The following is a 24,743-nucleotide window of genomic DNA, read 5'->3' on the forward strand; positions in this document are numbered from 1 at the left end:
GTAATCATATCCAAACATCATTTGAAACTGACATCTACTTTTGGGGGTCAGGGGAGGTGGCTTCTTAAAGGGGACCGGCAATTTTAGTCATAGGTTGTGCCAGCAAAGTAGCTCTCCAAACAAACTACAAGTGAAAAAAAGGAAAAGGTGGCCAGAGGTTTAATGAGTTATTAAGACCCCCTCAAGTATTTCTTTTCAGGAAAAAGAAAAAAATCAGATCAAACTCAGGGAGCCTCATCAGTGGGGTTCACACCAGATACTCTGATTATAACTAGAGTGCTTGGCTTGAGTGGAGCCTCTGCCGTAGTATAAAAAGAAATTAAATCACACTTGAATAAATGTCGTCTGAATTTTTTCAATCATTTGTGTGATACCACTTATCCTGAGAACAAATTATATGTAAAATTAACACCCAATGGTGAGTGACATATGGAAACTCTGGTTTTTAACAACCTAAAAAAAAAATCTAATGAGTTTTCTAAGAGTTTCCCAGGTGGCACTAGTGGTAAAGAACCCATCTGCCAATGCAGGAGACATAAGAGACACAGGTATAATCCCTGGGTCAGGAAGATCCTCTGGAGAAGGAAACAGCAATCCACTCTAGTACTCTTGCCTGAAGAAACCCATGGACAGAGGAGCCTGGTAGGCTACAGAGCACACAGCGTCACTAAGAGTCAGACACGACTGAAGAGGACATGACTCCTGACTTTTCTAAGGAGATTCACGCCTAGAAATGAAAAGCTACAAGTAAGATTTACAAAAGGAAATTCCTTTGTCTAGAACCCAAAAATCAGGAAACTCCCACGAGGTGTTAGAAGTATCATGTTAAGCACCATGACACATGGTAACACCTTCCCTTCAGAAGTGACTTCTGAAGACAGAAAGCACACGGGGTTCTAATGGGTTGTGTTATGGTTTCATTCTCTGAACCCCTGCCAATCCACCATAGAATATGTAGAGAGTTAACTTAGGTTTAGAATGAGAGAAGCTCTCTCCTCTTGTTTGCCTCCACTTACTTCTCCTAAGTACCCCATTCATTCTTCTGCTCTTGGGCCTTTGGCCCCACTGTGTCCTGAGACAGTTCTAAAGATGGCCTCCTCTTCTCCAGGGTCCTAATTACAAAACAAACAAATAAACATGAACAGCGTCAGCAAAATACAAATACTGCTGACAGTGGACACGACTGGGCAACTAAGCACAGCACCCAACACAACTGCCTGCTCACACTCTTCTGCTCCCTTCAGGCCCCATTATAACCGTCTTGGTGGCATCGCCATTTTCGTCTCCTTAGGACTCTTTCACCAGCTTTTTGGCCTCTTCAAGGGCATAGCAAAGTGGTGGAGGGAGGACCTCCCTGGTGGAATAGAGGATAAAAATCAGCCTGCCAATGCAGGGGACAAGAGTTCAATCCCTGGTCAGACATGGTTCCACATGCCTTGGAGTAACTAGGCCCAAGCGCCATAAATGCCGAGTCTGCTGTGGAGTCTGGGAGCCGCAACTATTGAGCATGCGCGCTGCAAAGCCCATGTGTTCTAGAGCCTGTGCTTCACAAGAGAAGCCACTGCAATGAGAAGCCTGCGCCATCACAACTAGAGAGTAGCTTCTGTTCCCTGCAACTAGAGAAAGCCCGCGTAAAGCTACAAAAATCCTGCGTGGCCAAAAATAAATAAAATTATTTTTTAAAAAGTGGTGGAGGGACAGAAGGGGCGGAGGGTGAGCTGTGGGTTGGGACCAGGCACAGTGGAAGTTCTCATGGGACTTTATCGAAGAACTGTTCCCAAGGGAGGTCAAATTTCCAGGCAGGAAGTTTGTGCTTTACTACACTCAAGATTTTCACATATATTTGATTCTTGAGATCAAGAAGGCTCATATTATTTCTTGTTGCAAAGAGGAGGCAACTGACTGTCAGAGACAGTGGGGAATGTGTTCAGTGTCAGTCATCTAATTAAGGCCTATTCCTTTCTTTTTTTTAAAGAAACATAAATTCTACCCTAATCCTAATCAAGTTTTCATCAAGCTACCAGCCACTTGCTGGTATTAATAAATATCAAAAGCTTTCAAAATATTAACTGGAATACTGACAGTTTGACCAATGACTGGGAAGATTTGTTGTTTATTGTAGGAATAAAACTTTGCTCGTAATATTTCATGATCATGCCTTTGGGCAAAGAAATAGATAATGGTTGTTGTCAGAGTGAATAGACTAAACAGACAGTCTAAGATAGACATGATTAACGTAAAACCATCAACTCCCACAGAGCAGTACAAGGGAATTTTTTTAAAGACTAGACTGGAAATCTAAATTCATACTCTCAAAAACAAACGTCAATAGTTCATAACCCCTGGAATAGTACATGCTCTCTCATGAAGCATTTGCTTTCTTTCCCCTTCAATTAGTTTTCGATGTCTTTGCGGTTCATTTTACTTTGATGTGGACCTAGTACTGAATCAACACAGAGCAGTCAACTGTCAAGAAAAGAAATGCTCACACAGTTCATAGCATAAAATTATTGAGTGAAAAACAGCTGAGAAGCGTCATGCCCTTAACAAAAGATTTTTCTAAGTACATAAAAATAGAGATTTCCTACAGAATCATAAAATTTTTGAAGTCCAATGCTATTTTTAAAATGTAAGATCATCCAGAATCAAAGTGTCAGCCATATTACTGTTGAGGAATCGTATTTCTCTAAAAAAAAATTACAAGAAGATTTTTCTCTTTCATTATTTTTTTCTTACTGAACAGATCACATTTTTCTGCTACATCTTAAAACATTTCATGAATAAGAAAAATAACCTTTTTAAAATATATTACTGTAATTTACAGCTTTATTAGAGATGACAAACTACGTTTGATAGATTCAAAATATGCCCTCAGGAGGACTTCTCTGGTGGTTCAGTGGTTAAGAATCCACCTTGCAATGCAGGGGACATGGGTTCGATTACTGGTCAGGGAACTAAGATACCACATGCCACAGGGCAAATAAGCCCACATGCTGAAACTAGATAGTCCTTATGCCATAATGAAAGATTTCTGCATGATGCAACTAAAGTCCCAATGCAGCCAAATAAATAATAAATTTTTTAAAATTACAAAATTAAAAAAAGAAAACAATATACCCCCATTCTCATATTCCATTCACAGATTTTACTGATACAAATGGACATGTTCCTCTCTTTGCTCAGAAGATGAGAAAATCCAATATACTAGCCAATCACTTCAAATGCTGTTAAATCTTACATGTAAACACCCTTCCTTAAAAAATAGCTATGAAATGATACGAAGAAATGGTTCCTTTCTGACATGAAACACTGGTCTGTGACTAAGCCTTGGTTTCCCCTGTCATTCATATGACAATTAAGTAAATACTTGGGCTTCCCTGATAGCTCAGTTGGTAAAGAATCTGCCTGCAATGCAGGAGACCCCGGTTCAATCCCTGGGTTGGGAAGATCCCCTGGAGAAGGGAAAAGCTACCCACTCTAGTATTCTGGCCTGGAGAATCCCACGGACTGTATAGTCCATGGATTGCAAAGAGTCGGACGTGACTGAGCGACTTTCACTTAGAAAATAATGACGAGTATAATTAAGAGAAACTCTTTCAAAGCAACAAGCAGGGAGCATACCCAAGTAAGAGCGCTGATAAATGAAACGCCAGGAATGTTTTTAAGCCATGTACTTGCTTATCATTTGCTGACTGTTACTGGCTTCTCTTTCACAATTTATCAATCCAACTGTTGTCTATTTCAGTACATGTCCACGATAACGTGAGTCACTGACCAGATTCCATAACCTAAGAGCATTCGTACGGTGTTGACATGTGCTATCTTCATGGTCCCCTGTGATAAAGCAATTACATCCTCCTGGTGTTGTTAAGAATTAACAGCCCCAGATGCCATGTTTTCCCTGCTTCCCTACAGAGGAGCCCTGTAATGGGACATGATGTATAAAAGTCACCTCGCTTCTTGCCACTGGAAGGAACACATGCATTCCAAATAAAGAGGCATTATCTTTCCTAAAAGTAAGAATGAAGTCTAATGCGGCTGAGTTGGGTGCTAAAATGTCCTTTTAGGCTGAATTCCCCTTCAGTGAATAAGACTCATCTAGCCTGTTCAGCTAAGGCCTTGCACTGAATACACTGAAAGAACAGACCTGTAAAAAATATCATCTGTCAGAGCTTGGCAAGCAGGTCAAATGCCTTATTAGGAGAAACTGAACTGGCCTTGAGAAAGCATCAAGAGGGGTGAGGACCTGAACTTCTGCGTGTCTATTTCTGTATCTTAAATGTCATAATTATTTTCCTCAGGTTTGTGAAAAACTGTCAGCATTCTGCCTTGCTGAATTGATGAACTCATCAGGAAAAACCTTGGAATGGAAATCACATTTTACAAGGGACTCGAGGACTTTGAAAGGAACATGAGCAGGGAGTCTTAAATACTGTTAAAACGTTTCCTAATTCTGTAATTAAGAACTTGATTTACTTCATTATCGTGGCCTGTTATTTTGTTTCCTTTGTTCCAGATTAAGGGCAGAGAGAAAATTATGCAAATATGCTGGGTTGGCAATGATTTCTCTCAGCTGCTATGGACCATCTGGTTTTCCATGGTAGAAAGAAAAAGGTAGAAAATGGGAACAATGAAATAGCCTGTGTTCCCAGCAAGATTTTGAAAGACATGGAAATCTTTGAATGTAGCCTTCAATTTCATCATCTTGCCCAATTAAAAAATACTGGTAGATGAGACTTTCCTGGCAGTCCAGTGCTTAACAATCCATGCTCCCACTGCAGGGGGCACAGGTTTGATCCCTGGTTGGGGAACTAAGATTCCTCATGCCACAGTGTGGCCAAAAAAAAAAAAAGAAAGAAACAAAGAAATGTTAAGAGGTAACAATTAGTAGGTAGCAGAATCAGCAAAGATCTCTAACTCAGTTCAGTTCATCTAAGCACCTTATTCCTTATTTTATAAAACTAATTTTATCGCTGAATTGTCTTCTAATCTGTAATTCAACAGAACGATGGGGTATAGAATATACCCGATTCAAAGTCAGTATTGCAAAAGAAACAAGTCAAAACAAAAATGAACCAAAAAAAAAAAAAAATCAACAACACTGTAAGTGAAATCTGGTTAGAAATACAGATTTTAGCAGTGAAAAAAAGAAGAGAAACAAAGGTATATGTGCATTCTTTATGAAAATATCCTTATTTGGCTTTTACATCTATTCCTTTATAGGAATGAACCTGTGTGCCTGTTTTGTTTTTCCCCTGAAAAGTAGCTGGGACATTAAGATAAGGAAAAACTGTTTTTTTAAAATGTTCAATAGACCAGTCTAGAAGATAGGGGGAAAAAAACATGTTATTAAAAATGGCTTGTTTAAAGACATGGAAGCAACCTAAATGTCCATTGACAGAGGAATGGATAAAGATGTGGTACATATGTACAGTGGAATATTACTCAGCCATTAAAAAGAACAAAATAATGCCATCTGCAGCAACAAGATTGGATCTAGAGAGTATCATACTGAGTGAAGTCAGTCAGACAGAGGAGGAGAAATATTGTATGCTAGCCTTTATATCTGGAATCTAAAAAGAAATTATACAAATGAACTTACAAAACAGAAAGACTCACAGAACTAGAAAACGAATTTATGGTTGCCAGGGGGAAGGGACAGTTAGGGAGTGTGGGGTGGACATGTACACACTGATTTATTTAAAATGGATAACCAATAAAGACCTACGGTATAGCATGTGGAACTCTGCTCAATGTCCTGTGGCAACCTGGATGAGAGGGGAGTGTGGGGGAGAATGGATACATGTATATGTATGGCTGAGCCCTTTCTCTGTTCACCTGAAACTATTGTAACATTGTTAACTGGCTATCAGTTGCTCAGTCCTGTCTGACTCTTTGTGACCCCATGAATCGCAGCACGCCAGGCCTCCCTGTCCATCACAAACTCCCAGAGTTCACTCAAACTCATGTCCATCGAGTGGGTGATGCCATCCAACCATCTCATCCTCTGTCATCCCCTTCTCCTCCTGCCCCCAATCCCTCCCAGCATCAGGGTCTTTTCCAATGAGTCAACTCTTCGCATGAGGTGGCCAAAGTATTGGAGTTTCAGCTTTAGCATCAGTCCTTCAAATCAATACCCAGGACTGATCTCCTTTAGGATGGACTGGTTGGATCTCCTTGCAGTCCAAGGGACTCTCAAGAGTCTTCTCCAACACCACACTTCAAAAGCATCAATTCTTCAGTGCTCAGCTTTCTTTATGGTCCAACTCTCACATCCATACATGACCACTGGAAAAACCATAGCCCTGACTAGACGAACCTTTGTTGGCAAAGTAATATCTCTGCTTTTCAATATGCTATCTAGGTTGGTCATAACATTCCTTCCAAGGAGTAAGCGTCTTTTAATTTCATGGCTGCAATCACCATCTGCAGTGATTTTGGAGGACCCCAAAATAAAGTCTGACACTGTTTCCACTGTTTCCCCATCTATTTCCCATGAAGTGATGGGACCAGATGCCATGATCTTTGTTTTCTGAATACTGAGCTTTAAGCCAACTTTTTCACTCTCCACTTTCACTTTCCTCAAGAGGCTTTTTAGCTCCTCTTCATATTCTGCCATAAGGGTGGTGTCATCTGCATATCTGAAGTTATTGGTATTTCTCCCGGCAGTCTTGATTCCAGCTTGTGCTTCTTCCAGCCCAGCATTTCTCATGATGTGCTCTGCATATACGTTAAATAAGCAGGGTGACAATATACAGCCTTGACGTACTCCTTTTCCTATTTGGAACCAGTCTGTTGTTCCATGTCCAGTTCTAACTGTTGCTTCCTGACCTGCATATAGGTTTCTCAAAAGGCAGGTCAGGTGGTCTGGTATTCCCATCTCTTTCAGAATTTTCCACAGTTGATTGTGATCCACACAGTCAAAGGCTTTGGTATAGTCAATAAAGCAGAAATAGATGTTTTTCTGAAATTTTCTTGCTTTTTCGACGATCCAGCGGATGTTGGCAATTTGATCTCTGGTTCCTCTGCCTTTTCTAAAACCAGCTTGAACATCTGGAAGTTCACGGTTCACGTATTGCTGAAGCCTGGCTTGGAGAATTTTGAGCATTACTTTACTAGCATGTGAGATGAGTGCAATTGTGCTATACTCCTACACAAAATAAAAAGTTAAAAAAGTGGCTTGTTTTAGAGAGGGTTTTTTGAAACAGAAGTGAATTTTGAGATGATCTTTATAGTAAGCTGGTTAGGTAATTTTCATGGATTCTGCCTAATAAGCCAGGATGCAACTGGCCTTGGATTTTGTTGCTGCAAAGCCCTTTACGGCCTGATTGACTCCTGGAGGGTGGGGGAGGGTGGCAGCCTTACCTGCTACAGGACTTTCAAGGCTCAAATGTCAAGGAGAAGCCCATGAACTTGGATCCCTATTCCTAAATGAAGGCAACGGTAGTTGCCTGCTTGAGCGCTTAGAGTGCAATTATCTGAGGGAGAAAAACAAGGAAGCCGTGTGTAGCATGCATGCGTGTGGGTGTGCGTGTGTGCACACGTGCAGCAGGCTAACCACTGGGCTACGATCTCTGTTTACATCACTATCCTCTGCATGGCCCTAGACTTGAGACATTGCTGGCTGTGCTCAGATTCATGATCATGTGTCTCCTTCACTAACCTGCTATGAAGATTAAATAAGATAATACCTAGAAAGTATTTGGCTTCATGCAACATACATGCACATTAACAAATTTCTTTAAAATCACATTTTGTTTTTTAAGTTTTTTTTAAAGATCGTTTTTTGATGTGGACCATTTTAAAACTCTTTATTGAATTGTTCATAATATTGCTTCTGTTTTATGTTTTGGTTTTTTGGCCCAGGGGTATGTGGGATCTTAGCTCCCCAACCAGGGATAGAACCCACACCCCCTGCGTTGGAAGGTGAAGTCTTAACCACTGGACCACTAGGGAAGTCCCTAAATTGCATTTAAAAAATTGTACTAAAATAGACACAACATACAATTTGCCATTTTAGCTATTTTTCAATGTACAGTTCAGTGGCATTACGTCTATTCACATTGTTAGGCAACTGTCACAACCATCCATCTGTAGAACTGTTTTCATCATCTCAAATGGAAACTCTGTTCCCCTTAAACACTAGCCCCTCATTTTCTACTTCCTGCAGCTCCTGGCAACCACCGTTTGCACTCTGTATCTCTGTGAATCTGTTTCAGGTACCTCGTATAAATGAAAGCATACAGTTATCTGCCCTTTTGTGACTCATTGCTTTTCCATAGCATAATGTTTTTGACTTTAATGGCAATATGAGTGCTGAGAGGATGCTGCTAGAATGAAAAACAGTCCCAGGAAGGCAGGTACTCTCATCTGGCTGTAGAAATTAAACAAATACATATTTTCCACCCCTGGTGGAGCAGTGGATAGGAATCTGCCTGCCAATGCAGGGGACACAGGTTTGATCTGTGGTCTGGGAAGAGTCCACATGCCGCAGAGCAACAGAGCCCATGTGCCACAACTACCGAGCCTGCGCTCGAAAGCCCGTGCTCGACAGCAAGAGAAGCCGCTGCAACGAGAAGGGCTCACACCGCAAGTGGAAAGTAGTCCTCACTCTCAGCAATTAGAGAAAGCCTGCATGCAGAAACGAACACAAACCCAAAATAAAATACATACATAAAATACATATTTTCTCAACCCAAGAGCAGACAGTGCATCAGGAATGGGGAACGTTTATCATTCACACAAATTATTTCTTATTATCTCTTATGAACACAGAGTTCCCTGACAACTGTCCTTTCTGGGCCTCTTTAAACAAACAACCCTCAGTGTTTCCACCAATGAGCCATTCCAGCTATGGTATCACATCTCTTAAAAAGTCATGTAGAAGTAGTCAAGTGATGGCTCTCAGGGGAGCTCTGAATCCTGTCACACTTTCCACAATGGCCTGTAAATTCCTACTCTTCCTGTGAAAGACAAAACAGAACAGGTTGGAAATCTCTTTAAAACAGAAATTTTTACTGAGCTCAGTTTCAGCTACGTAATCATCTCAGATCTTCACATTCTAGCTTACAGTGAAAAACATACATAATTTAGCTAAATCCTATTAAAGAGATGGATGACAAGCTTATTGTTCCATGGTGGTTATGCTGAACTGAATTCCATAACTTCTGAAGTTTCAACCAATCTTTTACCCTGAGAATTCTCTAAACATCTGTGCTACTTATATTCTAGAGATCTATATTTCTTTATTCTTCAGTATTTGCACGTGGTGTACATATTTTTTCTCTTGTTACATTATCTGAATAAATATTAATTTCTCCAACAATAGAGATCACATTTAAGTTTACCTGGGTCATACTCAACACACATCACTTGTATGTGATTGATATTTCTGTCACTATCATGAAGTCACTTCTTTTTCTTACGGCTATATTTGAGTGCATATGCAAACTTCTTTTTAAAAAATCCCCAAACATCAAATTATCATTAATCATTCACAGTCTACCATGGACCCTATTGTAAAATCCTTGGAAGTAGAGTGGTGAAGGATGCACAGAACTTGCTCATGTGGAACCTGGGTCTTGAAAAGTTCTACTCACATATGCATTTTTAGTGAGCACTGAAGCTTATTATTAGGGTTTCCTTGGTGGCTCAGTGGTAAAGAATTCGTCTACCAATTCAGGAGATGCGGGTTTGATCCCTGGGTCAGGAAGATCCCCTGGAGAAGGAAATGGCAATCCACTCCAGTATTCCTGACTGGGAAATCCCATGGACAGAGGAACCTGGCAGGCTACAGTTTACGGGGTCACAAAAGAGTCTGACATGACTTATCAACCAAATAAAAGCTTATTAACCTAAGTAATGAAGATGGTCATAAACCTCGATTCAAGCCCAGGAAGAATCTTGGGCTCATCAGGTTTCAAGCTGTGGAAACACCTGTGTTAGTATCAAGACAGAAGAGACCCAAAAAGGCAGCCCCCTCCTCCGCCAAAAAAAAAAAAAGAGACCCAAGGTTAAAATACTTGACTGAACACATACTGATATTGAAAGTACATTCTTTAAACAATGGCTAGGGCCTCAAAAGAAAGACAAAACTAATAAACAGCTGTTCTGAGACACTTTAAGAATTTTGCATCACTGCTGATGGGCTGTCAGAGGCTCTCATGTTGAGCAGATGGAGAGATAAGAATGATGACTTTAATTTTATAGGTGATAAAGTGAGCCTAGAGATGTAAATCAACTGCTCCCAAACCAAGAAACCAGAGTTACCATCAAGAATAATCTTGTTCTTCTTATTTCAGTGCACTGAGCTTCCCATTGCATTCTCAAATCAAAGCCATTTTCTGTTTTTGAGTAACTAAGAAGATTAGGAGACCCAGGATGGTACAACACTAACTTTGTAAAGGAGGCACTGGTATCAGAGTGTGGGGAACCTTCTGGACTGTGGCAGATCTATTTTGCATAATGCTTGCACAATAAGGATCTTAGATATGATTAAAGGGATCAGATTTTTCTCTTTTCTGATGTCTCAAATGCCACTAACAGGTAACAAAACTGCTACATAATTGGACCGAGAGTTAAAGGCATGTAAGTAGCCTGGAGGGCTACAGTCCATGGGGTCATAGTAGTATGACACAGCTGAGCAACTGACAAAACTATAATTCAAAAAGATCCATGCACCTCTATGTTCATAGCAGCACTCTTCACAATAGCCAAGTAATGGAAACAACCTAAATGTCCATCAACAGATGAATGAATAAAGATATGGTATTTTATATATATATATATATATATATATATATATAAAGGAATACTACTCAGCCATAAAAAGAATGAAATAATGCCATTTGCAGCAACAGGGATGCAACTAGAGATGATCATACTAAGTGAAATAAGTCAGAAAGAAATACCATATGATATCACTTATATATGGAATTTTAAATACGACACAAATGAACCTAGGTGTGAAACACAGACAGACTCACAGACACAGAGAACAGACCGGGCTGCCAAAGGGAGGTGGTCAAGATGGAGCAGGAGATTGGGGTTAGCAGACGTAAGCTTTTATGCATAGAATGGATAAACAACAAGGCCCGACTGCAAAGCACAGGGAACTATATAACTATATTCAATATCCTGGGATAAACCATCATGGAAAAGAATATAAAAAACAATGTATACACGTGTATAGCTGAATCTCTTTGTTGTAGGGTAGAAATGAATACAACATTATAAATCAACTATACCTCAAGAAAAATATAAAGACATGTAAGTAATCTTTGTGAGGTTCACAAAGAACATCAGATAATATTAAGGTCAAGATGATGGCATGCCCCTTACCAGGAAAGAGTATAGAGAATTCCAGTTCTCCAACCCTAGGGGAGAGGGAGAGACAGGCCCTGAATGACCACTGGAAGGGGGAGCCAAGCAGGAAACCATAAGGGTGCAGGGTCCAGAGCCGTGACAGCCCTGATGTGCAAACACAGAAAACAAAGGGCTCTGCTTACCACCCAGTTCTAGGAGGACATTAGCTGCTGCAGCTGCTGCCTGATGGTGCACCCTGGGAAGAACTCACACTGAGAAAAAGGATGAGGCCCCCTGTGCTTTGGAAAAACAGGCCCCTTAGATAGTTAGATGTATGGGGATTCCCTGGTGGCTCAGATGGTAAAGAATCTGCCTGAATGCACGAGACCAGGTTTGATCCTTGGATCAGGAAGATCCCCTGGAGGAGGAAATGACAACGCACTCCAGTATTCTTGCCTAGGAAATCCCATAGACAGAGGTTTGATCTCTGGGTTGGCAAGTTCCCCTGGAGGAGGAAATGGTAAACCACTCCAGTATCCTTGCCTGAGAAACCCCATGAACAGAGGAGCCTGGTGGGCTACAGTCCACAGGGTCGCAGAGTCAGACACGACTGATCGACTAACACACAACATATTTCAGGAAGAATTTTATTGAACCCAGATTCTTGCATCTTCCCATACAGAGTAAAGTGCTAAAGTCATCATCTGGAGATCCCCATTCTTTGTGACCAGAAGTAATCTTTTACCAAGATGTATTCTTAACTGCCTGCATCCTCAAGCCAAAAATCATATAGAAACCAGCTTCTCCCGTATCTCTTCAGAGTAGTTTCCTCAGAGCTACTGAGAAGCTGTCTCCCAGGCTACAGTTCTCAGTAAGGTCCCCAAATGAAACCTGAACTCACATCTCTTATGTTGTGCATTTTCCTCTAAGGCAACAAAATCATCAACAACTTGACAATCTATTGGACTTGCTGTCCTAAATGCAAAATCTATGACCCTCAAGGTGAGACAGAATACACTTTTCATATGAACTACAATTTGAGTCAGATGTTGTCATTTTCTTATTTGTATACTAGTTTTTTACTGCTGCACAAAATAAGATATCTGAATAAAGTCAAAAGCTTTGTATTCTACTTTCTGAAATGAAGTTTTAATCCTTTGACTGGCCTAGTGTCAATTTCTAAAAAAACTGATACCCTATTGCCTAGCACTAATGTATCCTTCAGTGATATGAGGAGGGTCTCACAATATAAATATCCGATTAGTTTTTATGAAAGGAAATATTTTGATAGGTGAGACTGGATAGGGAAAAACCAACAGTTTATTCTTTACAGAGCTACTCTTACTATGTAACGAATAAAATTGATACTGCAATCTAAACACAGGAAATCTAATAAAATAATTTACACAGAGATGCAAAGAATATACAAATTTCTGATTAATACATACCTTTGCTAGTTAATCTCCTAAACAGAAATTAAAGTGATATGCTATATCATTATTTACATTTGAGGGCAATTATTAACACCTAATGTGGGGTGTATGGTGGCAAAATTAGCATATTAATAAAATTATGCTTTCACTGTCGACTGATATAATCATTTTGAAAAGAATGATTATAGCCAGAGACATAAGAACATTCAAACCCACTCACTGTGCAAATTATTCCACATCTGAGAATTTATCTCAGAGAAGTTATTTGCTGAAAACCATATGCTCAAAATTGGTGTGACAGATTTATTTATCTATAAAAGAGAAATTATGGAATTAACTAAAATTAACTAACAATAATTGACCACTCTATTCGGAAGAGTTAAGGCATCAATAAATCCACACAATGCTGTATCATTATGGGATTAAAGTGATTACAGGGACTTCCCTGGTGGTCCAGTGGCTGAGAATCCACCTTCCAATGCAGGGGACATGGGTTCAATCCCTGGTTGGAGAGCTAAGATCTCACAAGCCCCTAGGCTGCACACTGCAACTAGACCGACTCATGTGCTCCAACTAGACAAAACTTATGGGACCCAGTGCAGTGCTTCCTACCCCAAAAATGATTAGAAAGTACAGCTGAAGGCAAAAGGCAGAATCCTGCAGTCTGTACCGTAGCTCCAACTAAAAAGTATGTATGCCTGTGGAAAAGGAATGGGATGTGATTTGCCCGAAGAAAAATATTTGACCCAAAGCAGTGAGATTCTCGCGTGTTCCTATGCACATTTCCTTTAATATTTCTTCTGTTTTTAATTCTAATAACTTCTAATTACTTTGACACAGAAAGCTCTCTTTCAAGGGTTTTCGGTTTTAACAATAAAAGTAACGTGGAAAATCTCTTTAGGATTGCAGAAAATTTTTATTTTCACACATTGTTTTATGGAGGTAAGATGCGATCAAACATTCTGGCATCTCTAGGTGACAAACCATATATTCTTGTGTTCATCCTTAAAACTGAGGGAGAGGGGGTTTCCCAACCCCAGGCCAGGGATTGGTACTTGCCTGTTAGGAACCAGGCTACACGGCAGGAGATGAGCAGCGGGCAAGTGAGTGAAACTCCTCTGTATTTACAGCTGCTCCCCATCACTCACATTACCTCCTGAGCTCTGCCTCCTATCAGATCAGTGCAATGAATCAGTGCAATGCAAAGAAATAGAGGAAAACAATGGAATGGGAAAGACTAGAGATCTCTTCAAGAAAATTAGATTCTCATAGGAGCTCAAACTCTACTGCGAACTGTGCATGTGATGGAGCTAGGTTGCATGCTCCTTATGAGAATCAATCCCAAACCATAGTATCCTCTTCCCCCAAAGTCCATGGAAAAATTCTCTTCCATGAAAGCAGTCCCTGGTTTCCTTCAGCAGTCCCTGAGGGCTGCTGCTGTAAAGAATCCTTACAAATACTAGCCTCCAAGACTTTCTGACATTATACATCCATTTAAATACAAATTATACCTGAAAAATGGTGCAGAAATCTGTACCCTTAGATCACTGTTAGTTTTATAATATATGGGAATACAAGGGCTCCTTTCCCCCATCAAAAGTGCTTAACAGTATCAAGGTAAATAAAAAGATAAAGTAAAATTTCAAAAATTATGAGACTTCTTGGAATATTTACCCTCCAATACATTTTTTTTTATTCTCACAGGCTTATTTCCATTCAGGAGCTCTGGTTATTGAACCGTTTGGAAGTTAAGCTTCTCTTGGAGAATCTTCCAATGCTAGGAGATGTTGACATATATTATACATGGACTCAAATATATGCATATAGTTTGGGAGGGTTTATACTTAGCCTCTTTGCCCCCTGGTACTGGATCCACTTAGGAGTCTCACTTCACAGGGTTGTTATTTACTTTAATCTTTCTATCTTTCTTCTAATATGCAAACAAGAAACAACTCGTAACTTGCCCTTGCTGACTCTCCTGATACCACAGTTTGGGATCTCAGAGCTAAAGTCTTTTATTATTAGCCGCTGAAGAAAATGTAGGTGAGTATGTGCATTCCCTTAATAAGGGCAGGTGCTATGCTAAACAGTCTGTATGTACTGGGATTAAAAAAAAATCTTACAAATATCTGGAAACGCAGATACTATTATACCTATTTTTTTTTTTTTTTTACAGATAATGAAACCAAGGCTCAGAGAAAATAAAAAAAACTTGCCACATCACAGAGTTATTAAGGGGATACTGTAGTATCCAAAATCAGGTCTCACTCTATATAAACATTTGCTCTTTTTCATTGTAATCCTTCCAATTTATTTTTACGTTACAATGGAGCTGAGTTGATGAACCGTGTTATATTAGTTTCAGGTGTACAGTAAAGTGAATAATTTATACACACATACATATATATATATATCCCCACTCTTTTTTAGATTCTTTTCTCATGTATGTCATTACAGAGTATTGAGCAGAGTTCCAAACACTTGCTCTTCATCACAGTCAGATAAAGCTGAAATCACGGGTAACAGAACTAAATAAATGGAAAGACCTGTATAAATCTGAGAGATCATTTTTATTTGGAGGACGGAAAGGAGACAGAGGGAGTGACGACTATCTTGGTCTAAAAATAATGGCACATGTTGCTGTCATAAAGGATATTATGTTAAAGAAACTGACAGTGCAATAATTCCAGAATTCATAAAGAGATAAGAAGTATACTTAATACTAGTCAGAGGCATATTTTTTTGCCCTTGGCAATGAAAAAGTAATTACTTCTGCCAAACTGCATTGGGTTACTCATTTTATTTTAATGCAAGGTGAGTATTAAATGTATTATTTCCAAATGTGCTTTTTTATGCATTTACGGTTTGCAGTAACTTCAGATGTACAAGTGATATAAAAACTGAAATCATACTTGATTAGAACAAAAATAAAGGCCACAGAGCTTATTCAACATCCTAAAAAATTATTCTATAATACATATACATATATATATATATGTTTAAAAGTCCTCTCCCATTTATTTTATTGTATGAATTGAAAGAAAAGTTTCTGTCATTGGGGAACTTTGGGAATGACTAGATGAAAGTGTTAAATGGGAACAGAATAAAGTCTTTATTTATTCAAGTTTTGTTTAGTCACTAAGTCATGTCCGACTCTTTGCGACCCCATGGACTGTAGCCCACCAGGCTCCTCTGTCCATGGGATTTCCGAGGCAAGAATAATGGAGTGGGTTGCCATTTCCTTCTCCAGGGGATCCTACTGACCCAGGGATCAAATCCGCGTCTCCTGCTTTGGTAGGCAGATTCTTTACTGCTGAGCCACCTGGGAAGATCTTATTCAAGTACAGTTAACTTAAAATACTATACTAATTTCAAGTGTACAACACAGTGATTCAATATATTTATATATTACACATCATACAAAGTTATTATAAAATATTGACTAAATTCCCTGTGCTATTTTATCTCTGTGACTTATTTATTTTATAATTGGAAGTTAATACCTCTTAATCCTCTAAAGTCTTTGTAAAGATTTATTTTTAATCTATAACCATTAAAACAAAAATCCACGTATTTATTTTTAATCTATAACCATTAAAACAAAAATCCATAAACACAAGTGTTAGTTAAAATGAGGAGTGACTAGGCATTAGGAAATAAAACTCTAGGATTGGGAGAGAGGAAGCATCTTAAAAGGGTAAACATGCTTGTACAGATTCTCCATAAGACTTCAAGATAGAGATAAGATTAACTAACAGATAAATTATTCAAGTAATTATTCTAGCATCACATAGACTGACATTCCAACTTTTAGAACTATAATATTTTTTTTCACCCAATTTCATGGATGAAAATATTCCAAATGATCAGTGGAATAGATTTGGCAGTTTTGATGCTTGGCAATTTGGGTTATAATTATAATTTTTTGAATTTATAACAGAATTCCTCGGCAGAAACTACTACTTTAGCAGCTTTGAGTGTCTGATGATGTTCTTAAAAAGCAGGCAAGTTTATGGAAAATGATGATTCCAGATGTCTTTCAAAACAAACAGGTATTGAACAATCTGAATTAAAATGGGTGGCATTTGAAAAACTAAAAAACATGTGAAGTATCCAACACCTAGAAATCCTTTATAATTAGTGTATACACTGCCAGCCATGTCAGAGCCTAAGAAATATAACTCAAGTGTACAAAGTCTAACGAGAGCCAACACAAGCAAGGAAAACTGTGTGTCTGGAAAATTTCAAGTGAAATGCATTTTATATATACATATATGTATATAATGGATAAACAACAAGGTCATACTGTACAGCAGAGGGAACTATATTCAGCATCCTGTGATAAACCATAATGGAAAAAGCATATGAAAAAGAATGTGTGTTTATATATATACACACACAAAAACTGTGTGTGTGTATGTATATATGTATGTGTGTATATATATATATATATATTAAAAACTGGCTTGGGTCTAAAGCAGAAATTAACACAACACTGTGAATCAGCTATATGTCACTACAATAAATTAAAAAAAAATAAAATGAAGCATAATAAAAGATCACTGAAATCCAGTAGGTTAAGCAAAGCATCTTAGTGCCTGTGCTACACTTCTGTATGTTCCAACCCAAAACAAATGATTTCCAAACTATAGGTGTTTCTTTGCAAGTATTTTTTTTTCCCCTCTGTGAAATTAAATATAGCACAGGTTGGCACAATTAGAAACAAAAGCGGCAACCTAGAAAGAATTTTTTGACAAGCTCTACTTCATTGATTCTATAATGATATTTTCATGACCTATTGCACAGATATCTCTAACCTGATGAATTTTACATGATACAATTCACATTTGGGTTCTAGAATTATTTACTTATTTTCCCAAAGCCTTCCCAGGAAGGGGACTAGTATAATATGCTCTTTACTTTAAAGGTTCTAAACTAAATCCAAAACCCAAATACCACATCCTTGTGAGGTAAAGCTCTCTGCTTAAATATTTCAAACATTAGACTCTCATTTTTGAACTTCATTAAATATAAAAAAATATCTTTTAATGTGACAAACGGCAATCAAATCTTAAATTGCAACCACATAGGATGTCACATTATTCTGATTTACACAGAAAAGCCTCAGAAGCAGCTCAGTGGCTGGGCTGTCCCTGAAGTGACAAGTGACTGCCTACAGCTGGAAAAAGCATTTTCATTTTCCACCAAATTTCTCCGCCTCCCTCTCTCTCTCTCCCCGGCTACTAAATTGATCTCGCTAAGATACACTTTTTACAACCCAATTCCAGTCTTCCTGGCTTCCACTCCATGGACACTGAGGTAGTCACACTGTGAATGCCAACATTTCTGGCTAGATAAGAAAAGCTTTGTAAAAGCAAAGCCACCGAGTGATTTTTGCTTGAGCTCCTTTACAAGGCGGTACATCCCTGTTTTCCTGCAACCACACCGTGCATCTGGCCTGCCTCCCTGCCCGCAAGCTTACCCCAGGAAGAAGGCACTTAGTTTGAGGAGACATGAGGCGTCTGTCAAACATAGCAGCCCAGCTCCAAGTGGGCCCAGCTCTCCAGAGGCCTTCACAGGAGCAAGAACTCAGTCACAAAGCTCCGGGCAGCCAAGTCTTGTTTTGCTGACCAGCATTGCAACAGCTTTCCTTTTTCCTCGCTGGCTTGCGGGGTGTGCTGTCTTGGCCAGGGTGACTTTCGAAAGTTCCTCAGATTACAACAGTGCTCTCTGTTCCAGAACCACTTAGGCGGCCAGAGGAGTCCATCAGAGTCAATTAACTAACGCAAGTGGGAGGGCCTTTTTCTCCTCTGAAAGACGTCAGCTGGCTTGGAATTGAGAAGCCTGCAAACTTGTGAAAGCCAAGTCATGTTTCATGAAGATCAGACGCATGCCTTCAGGCAGCCCTGTTCGAATCGGCACTTAGACACTGTCTTCACTAGAGAACTACAGGTTGTAGAACTGTTTCCCTTCAAGGAAATGAGTGGAACTGAAGAGAGTCTGGAGTAAAAGGAACATTCTACTTCCGCCCAGTGGAGAAATATTTCCTCTCTTCCCACCTCAGAAAGTGGTATCTTCCTTTTTTTTTTTTTTTTTTTTTTTAACGTGGACCATTTTTAAAGTCTATTGAATTTGTTACACCACTGCTTCCATTGTTTATCTTCTGGTTTTTTGGCCATGAGGCATGTGGGATCTTAGTTCCCAGACCAGGGGTCACACCCTCATCCCCTGCATTGGAAGACCAAGTCTTAACTACTGGACCGCCAGGGAACTCCTGGTATCTTCCTTTTGTGGTTATCTTTCACATTCTTAATGTATATGAAAAATGTAATTTTTTTTTCACAGTCAAGTAAGTATCACTTGGATACATTCAGTTTCAATCTGAAAACTTTTCATCAAAAGATTTCCTTCAAAAGTGAAATCGTAACCACAATACAGTGAGAACATTTACAAAGCGTGCAACAAAGGATTACCAGCCAGAAAATAGAAAGAACTCCTGTAAGTCAATAAATAAAATACCTGCAATCTTAAAAAATATGGGGAAAAAAAAACCGTGAAGAGATAAATCATTGAGAGAAAATCCTAATGGCTAATAAACACGATAAAATGCTTGACTTCACTACTAATCAGGAGTACAAATTAAATTCACAATTTATCATTTCAAACTCAGTAGAGTGGAAACATTTAACATCTTAAAATTCCAGATCTTGGACAGGATGTCAAGCAGTGATTGGCAAATTATGACCGGGTTCCAAATCTATCCAGCTGTCTGTTTTGCACAACCCACATGCTAAGACTGTGTTTTATATTTTTAAATGGTTCAAGAAAATCAAAAGAAGAATTGTATTTGGGAACACATGAAAATGATACGAAGTTCAAATTCCAGTGTCCTTGGGTAACGTTTATTAGAACACGGTCAGGCTCATTCACTTATGAACTCTCCATGGCTGATTTTGTGTGACAACAGCAGAGTTGAGTAGCTGTGACACAGATCATGTAGCTTATCAAGGCTTAAAGCTCTCCTACTAAGGGGACTTCCTGATAGTCCAGTGGCTAAGACTCCATGCTCCCAATGTAGAGCATATGGGTTTGATCCCTGGTTAGGGAGCTAGATCCCACATGCTGCCACTAAGAACTTGCATGTTGCAACTAAGACTGGCACAACCAAATACATTAATTTTTTAAAAAGCTTTCCTATTCAGTCCTTCACAGAGTTTTGCCAATCCCTGATGCAGAGCCACCAGACTTTTATGCATTGTTGGTGTGAGTATAAATTGGTATAGTCATGCAAAAGACTTCGTAGAATGTCATAGGAGGTAGATGTGCAGGCCCACTAATGGGCACTCCATTCCTCAATATGCACCCAGAGAAACGCTCACACAAGTACACAGGGAGACGTAGGTCCAGAATGTCCCTAGCAACACAAGGGTTATAGTAAAAAGTGGAAACCAACCTCAGTGTGTCTCAAGAGGAAAGTGGGTTAACACAGTTGTAGATGGTATTCAGCACTAAAAGTGACTGAATTCTAAGTACACAGATCACTCTCCACAAACATAAGGTGGAGAGAAAAGAGCAAGTTGCAGGACCTTAATACCTTAAGAACCTGTGATGTGATTTGTACAGGGTTTGAAAATGTGCAAAAATACCATTAATTGGGTTGGCCAAAAAACTCACTTGGGTTTTTCTATAAGATGTTACCAAAAAACCCAAGTGAACTTTTTGGCCAACCTAATACTTTATGGATGAGCCACAAATATAAAGATAAATATGAAAATAAGTACCAAACCCAGAAGAGTGGTTCCATCTGGACAGGGGGACATTTGGAGGGCTGATGGGGGCAGGGGCAGCTCTATGAGTGATATTTTCTCTCTTAAACTAGGTTGGATCTGCACCACTGGTCATTATATTGCTGTCTGCGTTATTTTGTATTCTGAAAAAGTTCGTAATAAAGAAATGAATTAGGAAAAAGAGTGAAAAGAATCATGATACAACAAGGGCCAGATTATTATAGAGATGTTAAAATCATAGATAGGATAGGATATGATCTTTGCTAGTAAGGAAAAGATAAAAAATAGCCTGATATTTTTTTCACATTAATTACTCCACTGTTAAAAATATTTAGGAAAAATGTTGAAAGGGGGGGACTTCCCCATTGGTCCAGTGGTTAAGAATCCTTCTTCCAATGCAGGGGACTTGGGTTCTATTCCTGGTCAGAGAACTAAAATCCCACATGCTGTGGGGCAACTAAGCTGGAATGCCACAACTAGAGAACTCACCCACGGCAATGAAGACTCAGTGCAGCCAAAATTAAAAAAAAAAGTTGTAAGGCAACATATGAATTCTATTTATAGTGGCTGCATCTGGATAGTGGTTTTGAGCATGGTTATTTTCTCTCCTCTTTAAAAAATTTAGTAGTTTTAAAACTTTCTACAATAGGTTTTTATTACTTTTCCAACCTTAAAAAAAAGTTTTAAGTATTTAACAGTCAACCAAGGATTATCTAACTTTCTAGGGAAATTAGAAACTTGAGTAGTTACTATGGATTGGGATATTTTATGTCTCTGTGAGGGCAGATATTAACACGTAGGAAACTGACAGAAACGCAAATGAACTTGTCCAGAAGTGAATTTGTCTACTGCTAATGATTTCTGCATAAAAGATAAACACCTCGAATTTTTATTTCTTTGCCCTGCACAGCATTAACCAGTTTTGTATCTAATTTAACAATCTTAGCCCAGTATTTTTTCTTTCAATAGCTATAAGTACCCTGTCTCTCCCATAACCCTTTAAATGGACTTTACTGTCCTGCTGGTTCCCTCAATGAATGTCAAAAACACCGTCAGCTCATATTCATTCTCTATTTGTTTGCGAGAAACAATCTAAAATTTTTTGATGCCAGTCCAGGTTCAATGCACGATACTGGATGCTTGGGGCTAGTGCACTGGGATGACCCAGTGGGATGGTATGGGGAGGGAGGAGGGAGGAGGGTTCAGGATGGGGAACACATGTATACCTGTCACGGATTCATTTTGATATTTGGCAAAACTAATACAATTATGTAAAGTTTAAAAATAAAATAAAATTTAAAAAAAATAAAATTTTTTGGAAATTATACTTGGACACCAGTTTTCAATTTGAAACAGTTTATTTTCTGACGGTGGCAAACACGATGGCTTGCTTTCCAAATCTGGCCCCATATTAGTATATCGTGCCACTAAAATGCCACCACAATGGAAAAATATTTAATGAATACTGATGCCAGGCAAGCAAAAGACAAGTGGCGTTTGAATAAGAGGAAGGTAAGGTATGGAAATTCTGAATGAGGCATACAAGGATTTCAAAGCCTTTCTAAGCACTGATAAACTTTCTAATGCTAAGCAGCAGTATTTTCTTATAGCATTCTTTTCACACACTAACTCGGATTTCTTTTTCTTGCTTTCAAAATGGGATTAAGGGGTATTTTCTTGTAATCTCTGGGAAGACGATGAAGAGAGAAGATGAGGAAGAGAGATTAGGGAAGAAGTTCAAGCGGCAACGACAGACTATTGAGAATGAAAAAACAGGCCTGGAGATAATTAAGGCAAAAATTAACAGGAGTCACTGAGAATTTCTTTGGTTATAATGCATTTTCATTGTTGGGTACTGGAAAATATAAAAGGAACCAAACAATAAAAAAATAAAAACACCACCACCTCACCATCCTTGCCAACCCTCAGGTTCCCATCTTTGAAAAGGAGGTTAGATTCCTTTTCAAAGATAATGTTCAGGATTACATAAAACATTGAGTCTGTATCTGACATAATCAGAAATGCAAAATAAATATTCGTTTTTCTTGCTATAAGTCAATGGTTCTCAACTGGGAGTGATTTCACCCCTCAGGGGACATTTAGCAATGACTAAGAAACATTTTTTATTGCCACACAGGGGGTGGTATGGATGGAAGCCAAGGATGTGACAATGCCCGGGTCACCCCCAACAACAAAGATTTATCCAGCTCAATGTGGCAATCGTGCTGAGTTTGGGTAACGTGAAGGTGCCCTCTGCATCAATGCCATGGATGGGAAGGACTTTAAATTATAACCCAAGACATGATGTGAGATTCCATTCGTTCTATCAGGTTGCCTAAATGTTAGGGTAGGGGAAGGGACAGGAGAAGAGACCGCTGTGCGTGCGGCAGCTCCAGAACAGCTCCTGGGAGCTCAGCCAAGTGCCCGGTTATTCTATGATTCTCTATGAGAGGAGCCCCCAGAGATGACTGAAGTTGCTTGGTGTCAGATTTCAGATGGAAGGCCCTGAAGTTTCTGCAGTCCTAACTGGCACGCATACCTCTAACACTGTGCCTTCCAGTCTCCTTCCACTGCAGCCCCAACTTGACCTCCAAGTCTTCGCTACACTGTGAAAAAAGCTTAATGAAAATGACATTTTAACCAGAGAACTCCTTGAGTGCTATTTTTATAACCAAAGAGGCACACTTGCTAATCTGCCAAGAGAAGGGTTCTTTTTATTGCTGTATTTGTATTCCCAATTGTTACTGCCTGTCTAGGTAAACAGAAAAGCCTTGGAGGATGGCTTCGGTTGCACCAAATCCTCTTTCTGAGACAACTTTCCCATGTGTTGTTTTAAACTTTAAAACAGCAGCAGACCTTTCTGGATGAGGAGGTAGTGGCAAAAGGATAAATATGTTTTGTTGCCAGGAGACAAAAAAAAAAACAACCCAGAATTCTAGAGGTCACATATTTCAAATGGCCACTCCAGACTTCAAAGTCCAGACTGTTTACCTAACCAGCAAGGATTGTGAAAAAAAAAAATTCCCTTGATCACACCCCAGTTTAGAGTTTATGCCTTCAATAGCATTGTCTTTGATTACAAAAGGCCATGATATGTGTACAAATATGGATAATTATGGCATGCATTAACCAGACAGTGAATCATAATAGCAAAACAAATCTCTAACATGTGTGGATACTCTAAGCCTCACATGTGTTTTTTGTAAATAACAGCCAAACACATGGTTTTCTCAAGAAGTAAAAATAGGAAACAATTCCAAATGTCATAGTAAACAAAAACTGAAAAACAAAAACAAGAAAAATCACATCCACAACTGAGTTTTCCTTCCGTCTAAGTTGCTACTAATGAGTTTTTAAAAATATTTATTGGAATATAGTTGTGTTACTAATAAATTTTATTTATTTATTTTACTTCATGGGACAATTCTAACAGAGCTATTGGTTACTGACAGAGAAGAAGGTAAGCAAGAGGAAAGCAATTTTGTTCCAAAACTATACTGTTTAACCCAAATAGTGGTACTACTGAATTTCCTTTTTCAGATTTTATTCTTCTAAGTCCCAATTCATATAAATGCCAATGAAAGGAAAATCTTCATTTAAATCAGAGCCACTCAAATAAAGGTCCTCTCTTTTTATTTCATAAAAGATTTAGCAGTGAGAACTCACCTGGCTTCTCACCCTTTTTTTCTCTTTGATAAAATAGCTGTCTTTTTCCATATTGTAGACTTTATCACTAGTTAAGAATTTACATTGGCTAAACAACTTCCTTTTAGAGATGTGTTAATTTTTTTTTAATTTTTAAACTTTACAAAATTGTATTAGTTTTGCCAAATATCAAAATGAATCCGCCAAAGAGATGTGTTAATTTCAAACATAAGACAACCAACTGACTACAAAAACTGAAAGGGACTCTCTCCTGCAGCACCCATCTTCCTGTTTGCCTTGTGACTAGATAAGATATACTTGAAAATATCTTTGAGTATTGTTATTAATGAGAAGCCCCAGTAACTAAGTCAAAGCTGCCACTTTGAACAATTCTAGGAATAATGGAAGGGAAGAGGATGTTTTGAGGGCCCTCTGATCTCTTTACACCCTCTGACCTCTTTATACCCTCATAGGTGTGTTCCATTGTAAATTTGACCTTGAAAAGATGTAGTTTGTAATTTTTTGATACTTGCAATCTGCATTTAATATTGTAAAACTCTCTTTCCATTTCATT

General features: G+C 38.8%; 1 protein-coding gene across 4 annotated transcripts in view; it reads right to left on the bottom strand.

Moving 5' to 3' along the window:
• Positions 1-24,743, bottom strand: part of CACNB2 (calcium voltage-gated channel auxiliary subunit beta 2) — a 425,961-nt gene that overhangs the window by 181,642 nt on the left and 219,576 nt on the right. Inside the window, exon 1 of one of the 4 annotated variants that reach the window (XM_070381889.1) lies at positions 18,220-18,649. The exons of the other annotated variants lie outside the window; for them this stretch is intronic. Coding sequence (XP_070237990.1) covers positions 18,220-18,270 — 51 coding nt within the window. The 5' untranslated portion in view covers positions 18,271-18,649. Of the gene's footprint in view, positions 1-18,219; positions 18,650-24,743 lie in introns of those variants that run through there. 4 annotated transcript variants of the gene reach the window in all.

Source organism: Bos mutus, chromosome 13, assembly GCF_027580195.1.
Source record: "Bos mutus isolate GX-2022 chromosome 13, NWIPB_WYAK_1.1, whole genome shotgun sequence".
In the NCBI taxonomy this organism is placed as follows: domain Eukaryota; kingdom Metazoa; phylum Chordata; class Mammalia; order Artiodactyla; family Bovidae; genus Bos; species Bos mutus.